Here is a 17,454-nt window from a genome sequence, read left to right on the forward strand (position 1 = left end):
CCCAAACTAGTTGGTACTTTAGTCTTAATTTCATTGGGCCTCCATTCCCTGTCTGTTGAACAGGGATAAACACCTCACACAGACATTGTGAAGATTAAGGTTTGTGAGACACTCTGATACTATCAGTAATGACGACCACAGAAAAGCCTAGGAGAAATAACTCTGTTCTCGGAACCAGATGTAATAAGTGTACTTTGAATAGTGTACATACATCTAAGTCATGGGGCAGCCCGCTGAACAACAAAACACACAGAAGCCAAAATGTTGGAAAGCTGCACAATGAGTGTCATTCTTTCTACGTGCTTGAAAAAGCATGCGTCCTGCAGAAAAAAGTATATACTCATGTAATTAAGGACTGCTTCCTAACATATGTGCATAACAGGGCCAAATTAAGGTTGCACAGGCAACTATAATTCTCATCTTTCCTGATTTTGAAATTCTTCCTTTGCAACATTAATATTTTATATGGCCTGTGTGTTTTATGCCATATACAACTATGTACTGTCCGCAATCTCAATCCAGCACTTCTTTAAGTGAGCAACATAGCTCAAACTTAAGATTTCACTTTTTTCTTTTAAATATCGGTTGGTAGTTGAAGACAACTCATAGTCCTATGAGCACTTTTTTTAACTAGGATCCATTCGTTGAAATGGTAGCACTTACAAAAGAAATAGTGCATTAAATGTCATCTTATAGCAGCTTTAAGTAAACACATTGGTCAACAATGTAGAATTTATATATACTTACATATAGAATCTTTTAGACATTTAATATTTCATATCCAATACAAACTACTAAAATTTTATGAAAGACTACTGTGCATGAAGCAGCTAATTATCAAACAACATTTTATAGACTGAAGCCATAATGTTGGAAAAGTTTTTAAAATTGAAGCTATTTGAGATCTGACTAATTTCAGCTGCATTTTTGGGGGGTTGACAATTCCTCCCACTCTGTTCCCCCCCCCCACTCCCATTCCTTTTCAATGCACTGAACACAAAGAGGTATGCTTTTACTTATTAAAAGCCCTTCAAATAAACATCTAGTATTGTTTCTAAAGTAGTGAAAAAACTCAACCATCTCAGCCCTAGACACACAGGACATATCCCCACAAAATTTATGTTACTGCTTTTTGCTGCTGCACACCTCCCTACACAAGGAGTTTCCTGCAGAGAAAATGCCCCACTTCAGGGAAACTGCCATTTCCCCACTCCTCCCAGCTCCAGGCTTGCTGGAGGAGCCAGGGGACACCTAAAGCAGTGGAAATGCTCTGGCCAGTAGCCAGAGCATCATCCTGGGCACAGCTTTTAGAGCATGTTTGTTTGTTGGGTTTGTTTTTTGTTTTTTTTTCCCCCCCCCCTCTTTACACTGAGAGTTCCTAGTATCAAACACTGAGAGTTCCTAGTATCAAATTTGTGGTACAGCAAACATTTGCATGTGCTATATGTAAGGTTTGCAGTGCTTCAAACAGTTCTGAGGTGCTACAAACCACACATGTACGCTTCTTTGGATGCACTCAAAAGCTGCATCCAGATGTGTGTGGGCGATTGATTCTCCGGGGACAACTAGCAGTAGCACATCTTGCGCTGCCACTAGTTGTCCCCAGGGAATGCCTGTGCCACGTGTGCACTGGCGCACGGCAAGTTACCCCAGGTGGGGTAGGAGAGGCTGGGACAACAGTGGCCTGACCCCAGCAGCCTTACCTGGGATTCTGAGGGTCTTCCAGGGCTGCAGAAGCAGCAATCCTGCCACGTGGAGCTTGGCTGGCAGCAGAGCTCAGCTCTGGCCAGTCAGGTTCTGGCTTTGGGTGGCACATGCTGCTGCTGTGTGCTGGTGCACTTTTTTTTTTTCCCTCTGTGGGATCTACATATCTGTAGGATATTCAGGGGTCAAAAAATCCCCCACTACACTGCTCCCTTGCAGTGCAGAGAACAACGGAGTGTGCTGTATGTGGCTCTGCAGATGCATCTGCAGCACTACATAACTGCACAGCCGCACTCATCAAGGGTACAAAGGGTACAAAAAAGCCCCCAAACTTGGGTCAGATCCAGAAACTACAAAGCTGTTTTGTGGGCTGAATCTTCTTCAAAGCATGAGGTGGTGGCCATAGGGCAAAGTGAGGCTGTGGCAGCAGAACCCTTACTAGTCCCTCTGCCACTAAGGGGCATGTCCAACAGGGCCAGTGGGCCCTGGATTTTGTGGTAGGTTCTTCCCACAATGCCCCCCACCCACACACACTCCCTTCCACTAGCCTAGATGAAGAGGCGTTGCAAGGTGGATCCAGTCTATAGGCACTACATGTTTGATACCACAGTCTAGATTTTCCCTTAGCTACCTGTTTCTGCCATGGAAACCGCATTTATTCAAACATACTAAGAAAGAGGAATCCATCTCTTGGGTACAGGGACACCTTGAACTTTGCCCCATAATGACTCCATAAGGCACAGGGGAGCATGCATCTACTGTCTTAAAAATAAATAAATAAATAATAAATTGAATCCAGTTTGGGACCACAAGCATTAAATATATACCGACTGTAACTGTACAGATAAGAAACAGTATCACAGAACAGAATGAAGGTGGTTTGGATGTATTAATGACTAATAATTTAACACAGTGGTGCCCAACTTTGTCCCGTGGACCAAATGAGTAGTGCCAGGTTGGTCTGTAGCGTGCTTGGGGCCCAATCCCTCCGTGTGGGGCCAATCCAGCCCTGTAGGGCTTGGAAATTTGATCACAAGGGAGCATTAACTGCCAAATTTCTAGACCTGGGGGAACACCTGATAACAGATAACATGGAACTGCAGGCAAGATGTGTCCTGCAGGCCAGGGGTTGAACATGCATGATTTTACAAGTTTAGAGGAGGTTTCTTTATTTTAGCTGATTTTCTGGGGTTTACAAATGCTTGGTTTTAAGAGAATTAAATTTCCTGGAATTTTTTATGCTATATTATTAAACTGTTTTCTCCACTTTTAGCTCAAGTTAATGTAATGTAATTTGTTTGGGAATCCAGACTATCCAAATTTCCCCAAACAAGCTTAATTGAAGCACAAAGTTTAAAAAAAACCCCCAAAACCCCAAACTTTTCCAGAAACTTATGAACAGGGTGGTAAAATGAAAGTGCTAATGTAACTAATAAGACCTTGACTTGATTACAACAACTGCAAGGAAAGTAGATTCCTACAAGTTAACTGAGTCTTCTTTGAGGAGGCACTAGATTTACCTTCAACTTGTGTTTCTATAGAAGCTTTCTGGGCCAAAGAAGGTCCCCCATTCTAGCAGCCCATTGTGCTAGTGTGGTTATAAAGCATACTAGCTTCTACAGCCAACAGTACACTTGTCAGTTATGTGCTTAGCATTACATCCAGCTGCTTTTAACTCCCAAGTCCAAACGGCTAAGGACCCATTTATAGCTGTGTAAATCACTTAATTCCTGTGCCATAGATTTTCACCTGTGAAATAAGAATAAAAAGACTCCCTCCCTCACTGCGTTGTTTATTTGAACTGTGAGCCCTTAAAAACTAAGGACCATCTTACTATGCATGCGCCATACTAGCACAGTGGGGTCTCAAGTTATTGCTGTAATAGAAATAAAAGTAGCCACACCTTGTGTCTTAAGCAACTGTTGTACTTCAAAACAAATAACTATGATCTTATTGGTTTATCTTTCAAACTGACTGTTACAGAACTTTAAGTATTCCTCAGACTTAAAAGTCTGGAAAATTATAAACATACAATTAGATGATGGAGTGAATATGTATGACACTATACAAGTATAAGGCTCCCATAGAAAATCAAAAGTAAACCAAATGCAAGTTTTAATAAAAAATAAAATTAGGCTCTGCATTTAAATACACAGAAAACAAAAATTTTAAAATCACAGTTCCTTCAGTGAGAGTAATTAAGGCACATCACATTAAGTGAATTTACTGGCTGTGTTAAAGCCACTTAAAAATAGTACTGACTTAAAATATTTAAAATTAAATGAGATAAATGAATGTTGTGTGTTTTGCCCTGAGCATTCCCCAGTTATATTTGAGAACACAAGTTGCACTGATTCCTATTATTTGAAGATTTTTTGTTTTGGTCAGTTTATTTTATTTAGCTTGGACTAATTCTATATTTTGTCCACCACTCAGGTATGCACACACAAAAACAGTTAAAACAAAAAAACAACCCAGCAAGCTAAAGTATTCTATTTTCACTTACAGAACCAAATTTAACATATATGATTAGTTTGTTTTGTTTTTTACCAACCTTTGTTTAAGAAATTTTTAACCATCTAAAATACAGAGGAGAACATGAGGAGGAATGCAACTATACCCTTCAAAATATTTCTTTAAAAACTGTTTTAGTAGTAAGTGAATTTAAAACCTTTCACAGAAACGGTTTCAAGCATTTGTGCAAGTTGTCATTTCAAAATCTAAAAGCTAACAAGTTTTGACAAGCTCATATACATTCATTTACAAATTCTATTTAAAATTATAAAGAAAACTACAAAGGATTTTGAATAGGCTGACACTATTAATACAAAGAACTTTCACTAAATTGTCAGAGACTTCTGCTAACTGCACTCTTTAATTATACCACTCAATTTTTGTCCTTTCTACTTGTTGAGGGCAAATTCCCTCATTTCTAAGTAAAAGGTCAAATTGCAAGGATAACAAGTCTGGAATATGCCTCACCAACTGCAGATACAGCCCTCCAAGCCCTATTAGCTCTATCTTAGCCAACCTAAGCAGCATTAGTAAGAAAACTCCTTTTGTGGGGTGTATGAACTCCCTTACATGGTAGTCTTAAACTGAAGTAGGACAGACAGGGTTTCTTGTGGATTCTCAATGCTAGAACTGGAAAAGAGTCAAAATCTAAACCAACTATATTATCTGTCATAATTAAAAACAACCCCCCCCCATTTTTTGTATGATGACAAACCCCACAAAAGGGTGGAGGAAGTAACAGCATCTTCTATTTATGCTATTATTGGCAAAAAAATTTACAAGATCCTGTAGTCAGAGAAGCTGAGTAGCCTTTAAGAACAAAGCTCCTGGGTTCGGATGTCTTGCTCCACATCACAGAGCAGTTAACTCTGCCTCTCTCTGGCTTTACAAAGCAGGTCTCTGCTGAAAACCACTTAGAGCTACCCTGCTTACCAGTAAATACTGCCCACAACACCACACAACAATGGCTCGTAAGGAGTTTCTGAATAGCTTCTGCAAAAGACACAGGAAGTGAGACAAACCAAGCAGTATTTTTAAACTACTGGGGTCATTTCTGAGTGTATGCATATACACCTCTTTTACAGGCACATACACACAGGAATTGGCAACAGTTCCTTGAGAAACTACTAAAACTGAAAGAACATATGAACAAAGCAGCATACCTATTAAGATCAATAACTGGTATGCATCTCTCATCCTTCATAACAAGAAAAATGTAATGTCAGTCACATTAAAATAAAGAAAAACAACTGCTTGTTAACAGTGCTACATTTTAAAATGAGCAAGAACAATTATTTTTGTTCTCAAATATTCTGCACCTTTGACTGGCAGCAAAGCAAGGCTTCAGATAATTGTTTTCACAGATGTCAAAACAAAACCTGGTGGGAGAAGAGTAACATCCAACCAGGAGGTACAGGTGTAGTCCATATAGTCAGCACAAATTTAGTACTCTGATTACAACAAAGATAATGAGATGCCATTTTTCATGCCTCAGTAGCACAGGTACAATATTCCACACCACAGAAAATTTTTTGCAAGATGAAAGAGTAAAAAATTGCTATCTTACTATGCATGCGCCATACAATTACAGGGGTTGAAGTCTTACCTTTTGTAGACTGGTAGGATTTAGCTGGGTCTTATCTATTATTTTCACAGCGACCTGGGGTTGAGGGGAGAAGAACAAAAACATTAAAAAAACTAGGCATCACTAAACTTGTGAAAAACGCTGAGCATTTTAAATGCCAAAAAGCATGCAAGAAAACATACTGCACACTTACATGCAAAAATACAGCTGTGAAATTGTATGTCCATTGTAGGCACTTGTTAATCCTTAGTCACCATACTTAACATAGTTCTTACTAATAAGAATCCACTTATGTTTCTATAGGTTGTCAGTGTATACAGGCAAGTTTATCTTCCATGCCTGCAAGCCAGCAGTGTGGAAAAAGTAGTATTTCCAGTCTTAATTTAAAAAAGCTATTCTTGAGGGTATTTGAATATTTATATAGGTTGGAGGGAGAATGAGAGAAAGACAAAGATTTCCTGACAAACTTAAAACAACAAAACAAAAGCAATGCCCCTCTAAGGGTCACTCAAAAAGGTCTGAATATCTTTTAAAAAAAGGAATTCATTTTCAAACAAATAAAGAAGCTCAAGTAAAATTTAAATCCTGTCTATACATATGCTATAACTAGTGTGCAGTACTAAAAGTTAGTTCTTAAAATTCAAATACGCAATTATAAACAATGATAAAACATTTAAAAATACAGTTACCTATGAAGGCCAAAAACAAAACCAAAGCAACGAAAATATTACACTGATCATGTTCTAAAAGCTTACCTCTCTTCCCGTAAGAACATGTCTTGCTAGTTTCACTTTGGCAAAATTTCCTTTCCCTATTGTTTTTAATAAACGATAATTTCCAATGTGAGGATGTTCTTCATTTGTAGATGTAATTGAGTTTCTACACCGGGGGATGTTTTGTCTGCTACTTGATTTGATAGGCTGCACGTGTGGTTCAGTGTACCCATCCACAGAGATATGCTACAAGAAAAACAAAATATTTAGAAATGAATCTATACAGGAGTTTAAGCAGATGTTTATGGTATGGAAATATTTTTGCAACTACGTATGTCATTTTTAAAAAGCATGATCGATAATTTTCAATAGTGTAGATAGATTTTTTTGCCTTTTGAGCAAGTTTGGCTTATGTATTAAGATGGATATTGAGAGATGTGGCAGAGCTGGTTCTATATGTAAAGTTAAAGTATTATTTAGATTGATCAGTAACAATTATGGTACATACAAATGTAAATATGAAGTGTTTTTAAAATACAGACTATATAACAATTCACATTCCATCAGTAATTGTCAAACCCTGAGAAAACCCCCCAACGGTTTGCCTTTTATGAGTATGAAGTACTTCTGCATTTTTTCTTTTTTTTAAAAAAAGAGCTATCCTTGTTTTTCTGCAAGTTGTGAATTAGTGTACTTTGAAAGCACAGGAAATATGCATTTGTCATTTATTTAACAAGGTGGCCATCAAATCCAGTCCTTCAGACTTGAAGCAATAAAACCAAAAGCAAAAAAATTCTCTCCAAAACTGAGTTTACCTCCCTAATTTTCAGATGCTTGTATTTCCTTTATGGAAAACAGAGAACAAAAGACCACAATCTGACAATTCATTATCACCCTAAATGTTGAGAACAAAGATCCATTTCATTTAATAATATGGTAATGTGGGTTTTTTTCCAGGTTCATGAAACAACCACAGACACTGAATAGGAAAGATAATCTACCAGTCATGGTGAATTACTTCAGTCTGGAACCTTCTGCTTCCCTGTGCTCCTGACTATCTACCTATTCCCCCGGACACACCAGTATCCATTATAAAAGACCATCTTTAATTCTAACATTCCACTTATATATCACTATATTTACTCTCACAATATCTGATGAACCCATTTTAAATGTCACAAAACCCCAAGTGAAACGGCTGCATTGACTATCACTAGCAGTACATAGCCCTACTGTGATCTGATTCACTTCTCTAGCTTCCCTACTGGCAATCTCTGCCATTGGACTACACATAACGAATCTGTGAAATAAAATTCTTCTCCCCTCAAAAAAGCATGCACATATTTTTTACATCAATACAAAATAGCATTTAGGCTGACCCCCACTCCTTGAAAATATGGTCCTTTATGAATGCTGCTTTCCTGGGTTATGGGTCAGAGTAACAAAGCACACAATAGGCTTTTACATTCTATTATTTTATACTTAACCTTTTAAACCAAGCCTAGTAGCAAATTCTTCCTAACCTCTTCTCTAATCCCACAAATGCTTTCCAACCTCACTGGAACATAGCTTTTAGTGTTTTAAATGCCATGTTTTAAGAAAACACTGTTAAAGTGCCTCTAATTTCTAGTACATTTGAGACATGGACAGAGTCAAAGTCAGCATTTCATTTACATATTGTGCTCTGCTACTATACAATGTTTATCTTATTTCTAATTGCATCGAGGAATTGAGCCAGTATCTGCATTGAGTAATAACTCCTAGCTCTTTTACCTAAAAAAAAAGGACAGACATAGATGAAGTACATTAGAGGAGGTTTCATTGTTTCTACCAATATATATAATCTAGTACTCCTATGTTGATTTTCTCTGCCAGTCCTTATAGAATACCTTCCTATTCTAAAGCAGAATTTAAGGTAAACATTTCACCCATGATATAAAGTATATTAATATTACAATTTGGCATAGGCCCCAGTTCTGCAAATACTTAAGCTGGTGAGTAATTCCACTGATTTGATAAGGACCACTCAAGTAAGAAATTACTGAGCTGCATTTAAGTTCAAACTGAATCAGAGATGCTAGAAAAGAACTATTAAAAATAAATAAATAAATCAATCCCTGGGTCACATCTGAAAGACTGAAGTACATGTCAAAATGTAATTGTTCATGACGAGTCAGCATCAAACTGGGGAGGAGGAACAGTTCCTTACAGAGTCCCTGCAAGCAACTGTTCTAGCCAAAAGCAGCAAGTTGTGTTCTCAGATCACAGATAGACAAATTGGGAGGGGGGGGAAAATCACTGCTGGTAAAGACTGCAAGTGATAAAGACTGGCACTGGAAAAAAAAAAAGAAAACTTCACTTACAGGACTGGGGACTGTATCCTGTAAAGCAGTGACTCTGAAAAGGAACTCTAAATTATGATGGATAGCCAGCTGAACACAAGTTTCCACTGTGACAGGGTGAGTTAAGAGAGTTAAAAAGGTTCTTTGATGTGTAAACACAAGGGAATACTGAGTAAAAGGAGAGACTGTACTGCAATAGTAGTGGCTTCAACAAATGCAGTATAGATGTAATAAAATGTCCAGTTCCAGCGTCTAGCTTAAGAGGGATGCTAAAAGACTCAAAACTGTTCAGAGACACCCTCCCACCCTGGCCAGTTTCTGCAAAACCTTCTTTCCACTGGGAGACTTTAAAAGGCTCAGTCTATGTAACATATTAGGAGGGAAGGTTAGAGATGACTTGATCATAGTCTATAAAGTGCCTGCACAGAAAGAGGGTATTTGTTAGCAAAGGATTCATTAAGGTAGCCAACAAAAACCTTAACAAGATCCATTGGCTGGAAGTTAAAGCTAGGCAAATTCAAACTGAAAATAATGTTCAAGTTTTTAATAGTGAAGGTAACCCTCAGTTCAAGACTGGATGCTTTCCTTAGAAAATGCACCCTGGTTTCAACCAAAGGTTACTGTGGTAGACACACAAATTACTAAAATAAATTCTAAGGCTTGTGCTACGTAAAATGACAGGAGAAGATAATAATGGTCCCTTCTGTCCTTATAACCTGTAAAAAAAAGTTCAGGTGCTACATAACTTGCCCTACTTAAAACTACTTTTTTGAATAGTAATTCAAGACCTTTACTAATGCAGGTAAACTACAAAAAGCCTGTGTGCTTTAGTCCTTCTGGGGAAGAAAAAAAAAAGGAATCAGAAAGTTCAATTATTTTAAAAACAGAACTTCTTTGCCTGCAACACCATCACCTGCTGCAAATTATTATAAAATTATTCTGAGTGTCATCTTTATTTGTTTATTATGTGCGGACGATAAAAATATAGCTTTTTTTGCTTTTCATAGAAACATAGCTTTTACTTAGATTATTGTTAAATATTAACTTTCAAACTCTAATGTGCCAGCAACATTTTGATATAATAATTCTGCATATAGGAAATAGTGTTTTATTGTTCTAAAGCAATGATTTGCCTACAGATGAGGGAAGGAGCCCCATTTTTTCCTTCCCACACAAGGGAGACATGACACCCCAAACCCCCCAGATTTTCATTCATGGTGCCTGCCATCAAACTGTCAGTTTCATTATCATGTTCAGACATATCCTCAAAATTCCCAAATCAATTACTGAGTTTAAAAAAAAAAAAAAAAACTTAATCTCTTCCTTGCGTGTTTATTCTCCATCTTACAGTTAACTCTGTCACTTTTCATAGTGCTGAATGTTATTTGCTGCAACACTGCATGAACTTCTTACACACTTGCTGTATGTGCCCCAAAGGTAGGTGGGAATAAGCCCCTGACTATGAGAAGAATGGCAGATCCAAGCATAAAAATGCCACACAGAAACCAAGCATCAGAACACCCTAAGACTTGCCCAGGGTCGATGAGAAGAGAATTAAAAAAAAAAAAAAGGAATAAGGAATTTCCCCCCTTCTGAGCATGTTACTGTAATTACTGTATCCAAGATGTATTTCAGTGATGGTTCTTAGGCCACATACATACATAGTTTCCCCTGGGAGAGTCGCTGCTCTTCCAAGTGAAACCAGTGTACAGATGTTCAGGATCTTTCTCCCACAGTCAAAATGGCTGCTGCAAGGAAAAAAAAAATAACCTGAGAACAACTAGGGTTAAATCACTCCTAGGAGAGTGACAGTCTGTACAGTTTTACCCTTTGGAGAGAAGCCACAATAGCCGTCTGGCACCCTCCCCAAAGAGGAAGACAGAGTCACTTGCTGGCCTCTACGACTCCAGCTAAGCAGGAAGCAGGACATGCCCGTGTCACAATCCCACATCAAGCTGTAGGGAGACAGGCACTGACTCTGAACAGCCTGGGTTAGCCAATCAAGGCTGCTCTGTGTGATACCAACATGTCACCAGGCAGACTGTGGGAGACCACAGAGCACATATAATCCCATGTCATTTGTATGCAGCCTTGCTTTGCTTTAGAATCCTGTAGTATAAAGTACATGTCAGGAAGGCCAGCACCAGCACACCCTCTCTTGCCACAGCCACTTTCCAGTCCACCTCTGAGAGACTACAGAATCTCTCAGAGGCAGAGGCACAGAAGGGCAGTTCCACCTGATGGCAGCATGGAACCCCTAAAAGGCTTCTGCAGCATCCCAGTTGGGAATCTCTGACCAAAACCTACTGATAATGCTTTAGATATATAAATACAAATACTTCCATGGGACTTGGAAATAGATTCTCATGGAAGCAGAACATAGGATGTTTCAAAATATTTCTTAATATACAAATAAGCTTCTTTTTTTTTTTTTTAAATTGACAAAAACCAATAAATGGCAATTTCACCTTACACTTACAGACTGGCAGAAAAATATTTCCATTAGTAATATCATTGAAAGAGGAAGTAAGAAAAAAAGATCCAGGATGGGGGTTAGGAAATCTGGGACAGGGGGTTCTGTGCATGCACACACTGACTATGACTAAGGCTGCAGGACTCAACTGAAGTGGGGGTAGGGGGAGCAGGTAGGCAGAAGCCAGGGATGTGCCCCAGAAGCAAAAATAACCCTGGCTCCCAGACAAGCCCACTAGGGCTCCAGCTGCTCCTCTGGCACCACTCCAGGCCAATAGAGGATGAGCTGGACCCCAGGCAGGCACACAAGGGAAACCTTGCCCACTGCAGCAGGGACTAACTGGGAAAAGACAGAGGAAGGGCCTTACCCATTCAGGGACTGTTCCAGGACCAGCCACACTTGTGGACAAAGGTTCCCTGGAGAGACATACATACACACAGGCCAAGCTCCCGCAATGCCATGGTCGGCATTCATGGACTCCTGACTGCCAGCAACCCTGCCCCTTCAACCCCTCTTCCTAGCACAACCTTACTAGCACAGGCCCCAGCTCCTGCAGCAGCTGCCTGAGTCACTGCCAAAACAGCAGTTCATGGGTGGTGCAGTTAGGGCTCTCCTCGCCCCACCTAAAACTTTAACTTGATAAAAACTAAATAAATAAATGCTAAAAAAATAAGTAAATTATAACCACTGATTTTAGTCACCAAAACTAAAACAAATAATAAAAATCAAATTCTGCCAAGCCTATATATAAAGGTTGGAAGTTCTTATTTGTTAATCCCATGTATAGTAAAATATGAGCCCAATTGAAAATATGCTCTCATCAGAAAAACTCTTCAGGTATTTGCTTATTATTAATACATATAGTCCAAATGCACCCAGACTCCAATCAATATCCAGGCACCATTAAGCTTGATAACTGCACAATTAAACTGTAAACTCTTCTAGCCTAGGACCAGAACAAGACAAGAAAGAAGGGATAAACAAGGAGTGGGGGGAAGATAGGGAACTTGTACATTAATGAGAATGGGTTGTTATACAGACCAGCAGGGCACAACATTTTTAGCCGATATGCCACAAATCAATCTCTCATCCTCTGAGTGCCACTCCAATCCCCTTCCTCCAGCCTAACTGGATGTTCTGCTTTCTGTTCCCTGCCCTGTGCTCCCTGCCTGATCTGCTGCTGTATTTCGCTCCTGCCCTATCTGCCATGTCCCCAGTTTGCCAAGCACCACATACAGGCTGCCCACGCCACTCACCCATGGCACAGGTTTGCCAGTCCTGATTTAGACTAGCAAAGTCCACAATGAAATAACTGTTCTATTTACATCTTAAAGTTAAAAACACCTGAACCTATCAGAAATACTCATTGATCATTTTACCAGGTATTACACTTTTTAGAATAATTAGAAATCTCCATGTTCATCATGAGATAAGTGCATCTTTTTAGATACCTGAAGTTACCTGTTGCACATGGACAATCAAAGCTAGGATTTAAGCAGAGTGGAGATCATCAAATGAGGCATCTCATTGAATTATGATTTTGTGAACAAAATAGTCATGTAATGTTATGTCAGAATCATGTGTACAACATAACTTAGGATCACAGGTGAAAGTAAGCAGACTAGTCAACTCCTGGAAAGGGTGATTCTAGGGACTTGGGAGGTGTAAAAGATAGACAAATCATTTGTTAAATCAAGACAGAAAAAATATTTCTGTATTTACATAATCTTAATGTTTAAAAACCTTAGTCTCAACTCCTTATGTACAATAGGAAGCTTTTTTTTGTTGGATGGTAAGTTTAAACAAGGCAACTTGGCCTTCCCCTTGTACTCGGCTTTCCCCTTGTACTTGGCCTTGGTGAGGCCGCAGCTGGAGTACTGCGTCCAGTTTTGGGCTCCACAATTCAAAAAGGATGTGGAGAAGCTTGAGAGAGTCCAGAAGAGAGCCACGCGCACGATCAGAGGTCAGGAAAACAGATCTTACGATGACAGGCTGAGAGACATGGGACTCTTTAGCCTGGAAAAGCATAGGCTCAGGGGTGATCTGATGGCCACCTATAAATTTATCAGGGGTGACCACCAGGATCTGGGGGAACGTTTGTTCACCAGAGCGCCCCAAGGGATGATGAGGTCGAACAGTCACAAACTCCTGCAAGACCGTTTCAGGCTGGACATAAGGAAGAATTTCTTTACTGTCTGAGCCCCCAAGGTCTGGAACAGTCTGCCAGTGGAGGTGGTTCAAGCACCTACATTGAACACCTTCAAGAGTAAATTGGATGCTTATCTTGCTGGGATCCTATGACCCCAGCTGACTTCCTACCCTTGGGCAGGGGGCTGGACTCGATGATCTCCCGAGGTCCCTTCCAGCCCTAATGTCTATGAAATCTGTGAAACTAAAGCATTCACAAACGTCCTATATGTTATTCAGTGCTGTTCTTATGGTAGACAGAGAAGTCAGGCTATCATGACTAAAAACTCAAGTAATCAAGTCAGAAACAAGTAAAAAGACTGTGTTAACATTACAAGCACATTGCTTGGAATTATTACATCAAGACCCGCAAGCTGTGTTCTGCAGACATTTGAGGTGTTTACTTTCTAGACAAGCTAGAAAAGAAATATAAAAGCACAGAGTTTATTTATGGCACGCTGTACATTAATCTAGTCATGTGGCAGTTAAAGAGTGCCATTTCACGAGGACAAATAGAAAATTTATTTATAAGCTCAATTCCAAAATGCTTTTATTATATTGGATTTTTTTCCTTTTCTTTTTTAAAGCATCTCCTAGGAACTTTTGTTTTGGGGTTTGTTTGGTTTTTTTACTAAGTATGCAAACTTCACTCTATTTACTCTTATTCTCTCTCTTGAGAGAGTTTGAGAGTTGTTCTATAATATGGTTAGATTTTAACTTGTACCAGGCACAACTTAGCCAACTCTCCAGAGTCCAGAGACAAGTCACATGCATGATCAGAGGGCAGGAAAATAAGCTTTATAAAGAGAGGTTGAGAGCCATGGGACTCTTCAGCTTGGAAAAGTGCAGGCTCAGGGGTGACCTGGTGGCAGCCTATAAGTACATAAGGGGCGTGCATCAGGATCTGAGGGAACATCTGTTCACCAGAGCGCCACAAGGGACAAGGACCAATGGCCACAAACTCCTCTAGGACCATTTCAGGCTGGACATAAGGAAAAACTTCTTTACCGTCTGAGCTCCCAAGGCCTGGAATAGATTCCCTCCAGAGGTGGTGCAGGCCTCTACTCTGGACACCTTAAACTTTTGGATGCTTATCCTGCTGGGATCCTTTGACCCTAGCTGACTTCCTGCCCTGGGGCAGGAGGCTGGGTTCTCAACTTTTGAGGTGCCTTCCAGCCCCAATGTCTATGAAATCTATGAACTGGTCTATTTAAAGTTGCTAACAAATAATACATGAATTGTTTCCTTAAGCAAGTGCAATTTTTTTCTTGTTTTAAACAAAAACAGGTCTGCAATGGTAATAATGAAAGGTTGGTTCTAACCCATGTTAAGTCATACTAAAATTAACTGTTTACTTTATAAATACTAAATTAAAATTAATACAATGAAGTAGTCATTGTTTTCAGAAATGTCATGCTAACAGTTCTCGATACAGGATTAAGTCAATATTACAGGGAAGTGAAATCAATGTGCAGAGATGACGTGAGTTATGGAGTCTTAACAACACACGGTTCCCTTCAATAATGCTTTAATCTCTGTATTCTGATTGAGTCCAATTTTCATATTTACAGGATGCTCATTTCTTCATGGACTTATAGTACACAGGTATTGGAATTAGTTGTCTGCCACTAAGAAGTCAATCATATTAGTTCAATCCAACTATGTGCTTCAGAACATGCTTCATTTTTGATTCAGTGAGATTTCCAGACATAACTATTAGTTAAGCATGTGCTTGATTATACTGCTAGATCTGAATCACTAAAACACTGCTCTACTTTATATGGTACTATCCCTTAGCTTTGAGACAATATTGTACTTGAAAGCTTTCAATCCGTTTGCCTACAACAAAGGTTGTTTCCTGGGCTAAGTACAGACAGTCAAAAAGCCCAAGGCTGAATTAACTCAGTCTTTGCAGGTTGGTTTCAGCTGCAAAGATGGAACTAATAAGCAAGTGGACAGACATTCACCTGCGATTCATGAAAAATAGCCACATGCCTGCAGTGGCTCAAGCCAGAAGCCTAGGGAGAGGGGGAGGGGGAGGGTACTACAGCACAGCTCTCTGCCACATAGCCAGCATGGCTTATGTGTTCACTTTCTCTTACTGCTGCCCCTGAGGTCTCTGGGATTTGCAGTCCACAATCACAGCAAAAGAACTCTGCAGAGTTGTTCATCACTTCCTCTTCCTGCTTCTAGGTGCCTCTGTGATTTGCAGTCCACAGTCACAGCCTACACTAAGTAAGCAGGGCAGGGCAGCTCTGTACTCATGGGAAGGTGAGTTTAAACCCCCTCCCTGACCCCAGACCCCAGCCAGAGTTTGCCGGGGGGGGAGGAAGGGCAGTGTACCTGCCAGTGACACCAGTGAGCCAGCCCTCACTGCTCCAGCTAAAAAGCAGAGGGGTGGGACCAGCCCTGCTCTCAAGCAGACAGTATGGCCCAGCCCAGCCCAGGGCTGAAAAGAATGCTGGGGGACTCTTATTTAACTTGAACCAGGAAGGCATCTGGGACAGAAGTTTCATAAACCAGTCTGACCTACATTCAACCAGGTTCACCTTAAACTAGTTTCAGACTTTTGGAAACTGGTTTATGTGCAATGAAATTCTATGCTGTTACACATTTAAACCAGCTTTTGATCATTTATTTGCAATTTTTGTCCCTAGCCCTGCAGAATAGACAAAATACCACAGAAATACACAACCTAGTTGTAACAGCAATCTCAGGCACCAGAAGCAACTTGGCTGCAGCAAGACAGCACTCCATGCCAGCTAAATTATCATGCTCCTTGACAAGGAAGATTTCAGTACTGATATGCTCAAAGACTCCAGTCTGCTGAACAGAAAACACTCAATAACTGCACGAAAAAAGAAAAAAAAAATAAAGATAATGGAGCAAGTATAACTAAAAGAAAAACACAACTGAGAAAATTTAAAAACTCCCATTTACTTGATTCCTTCTTCTGAGTGTACCTTCTTGCACTGAAGACCGCTTTAGGCAGTCACTGGCAACAGAATTAGATTCTCTCTTCCATTCTCACATTTCCTTTCTTATCACATGTATATACAATGCAAAGGTCTCATTTGTAAAAATCACTAGCATAGCTGAGTAAAGAACTCAGTTTCTCTATTCTGATTTGAGTTTCAATTACAATGTAAACCCAAAAGTTGAGCACCACTGGTCTAGAGAGAAGAGCCTTGCAAGCAAAGAGAAAAGGAGAGAAAAAAGGGTCAAGAAATTCAAGAAAAAAGATCCAAGTCTTCCAGCAGCAGTATTGAAAACTGTTGTTACAATACTTTCCTGCATACAAAATTTGAGTAATTAAAACTTTCAGTACACCACAGTAACAACTGTCACTAGAACTAAAACCCAGAAGCTGAATGCCAAGTTCATTCAATCATCTACAGCAGGGGTGTAAAACACACCTAGCTCCATGTGCCAGATGAACAGCATTGGACTAGTCCCAGAGGCTGGTCCGATTCCACAGATCCCTCCCCCTGCATGCTAGATCCACTGCGCTTGGCCACCTGCTCCTGCTCGTCCTGGGCGATGCCATGTGCAGCATGGGTCCCAGACCAACTGGAACAGGCACTGAGTGTGGCATGGGAGGGACCCACAGAGTATACCCCAACCCCCACAATGCAGGATCCAGTTCCTAGCTTGGCCAGTCCAGCACTGTGCTGCAGGCACCACCCACTTCTGGACCCACACTGCACATGACACTGGTCCTGGACCAAATGGAGCAGACATGGCAGGCACTGGATCTAGCATATGGGGAGGGAGAAAGTACCAAACTGGGTAGCTGGATGATGGGGCTCCACAACAGCCCCTCTTCTAAAAAAGTTACTTAAACTGTCGATTGGTTATCAAAATTAGTAGTTAGATGTAGTAGTTAGATGCAAACAGAAAAATATATCATACACATGTATGCTTTGCAGAAATCTT

At 40.0% G+C, this 17,454-nt stretch overlaps 1 protein-coding gene across 7 annotated transcripts in view; it reads right to left on the reverse strand.

The window, feature by feature from the left end:
- MARK1 (microtubule affinity regulating kinase 1) overlaps positions 1–17,454 on the reverse strand; it is a 130,619-nt gene that overhangs the window by 78,528 nt on the left and 34,637 nt on the right. For all 7 annotated transcript variants that reach the window (XM_090048597.1, XM_090048588.1, XM_090048559.1 and 4 more), the window contains 2 exons: positions 6,559–6,762; positions 5,825–5,878 (listed from right to left, as the gene is read on the reverse strand). In XM_090048597.1, coding sequence (XP_089904723.1) covers positions 5,825–5,878; positions 6,559–6,762 — 258 coding nt within the window. The remainder of the gene's footprint in view (positions 1–5,824; positions 5,879–6,558; positions 6,763–17,454) is intronic.

This window comes from Crocodylus siamensis, chromosome 1 (assembly GCF_052110815.1).
Source record: "Crocodylus siamensis isolate JL-2025a chromosome 1, ASM5211081v1, whole genome shotgun sequence".
Taxonomy (NCBI): domain Eukaryota; kingdom Metazoa; phylum Chordata; order Crocodylia; family Crocodylidae; genus Crocodylus; species Crocodylus siamensis.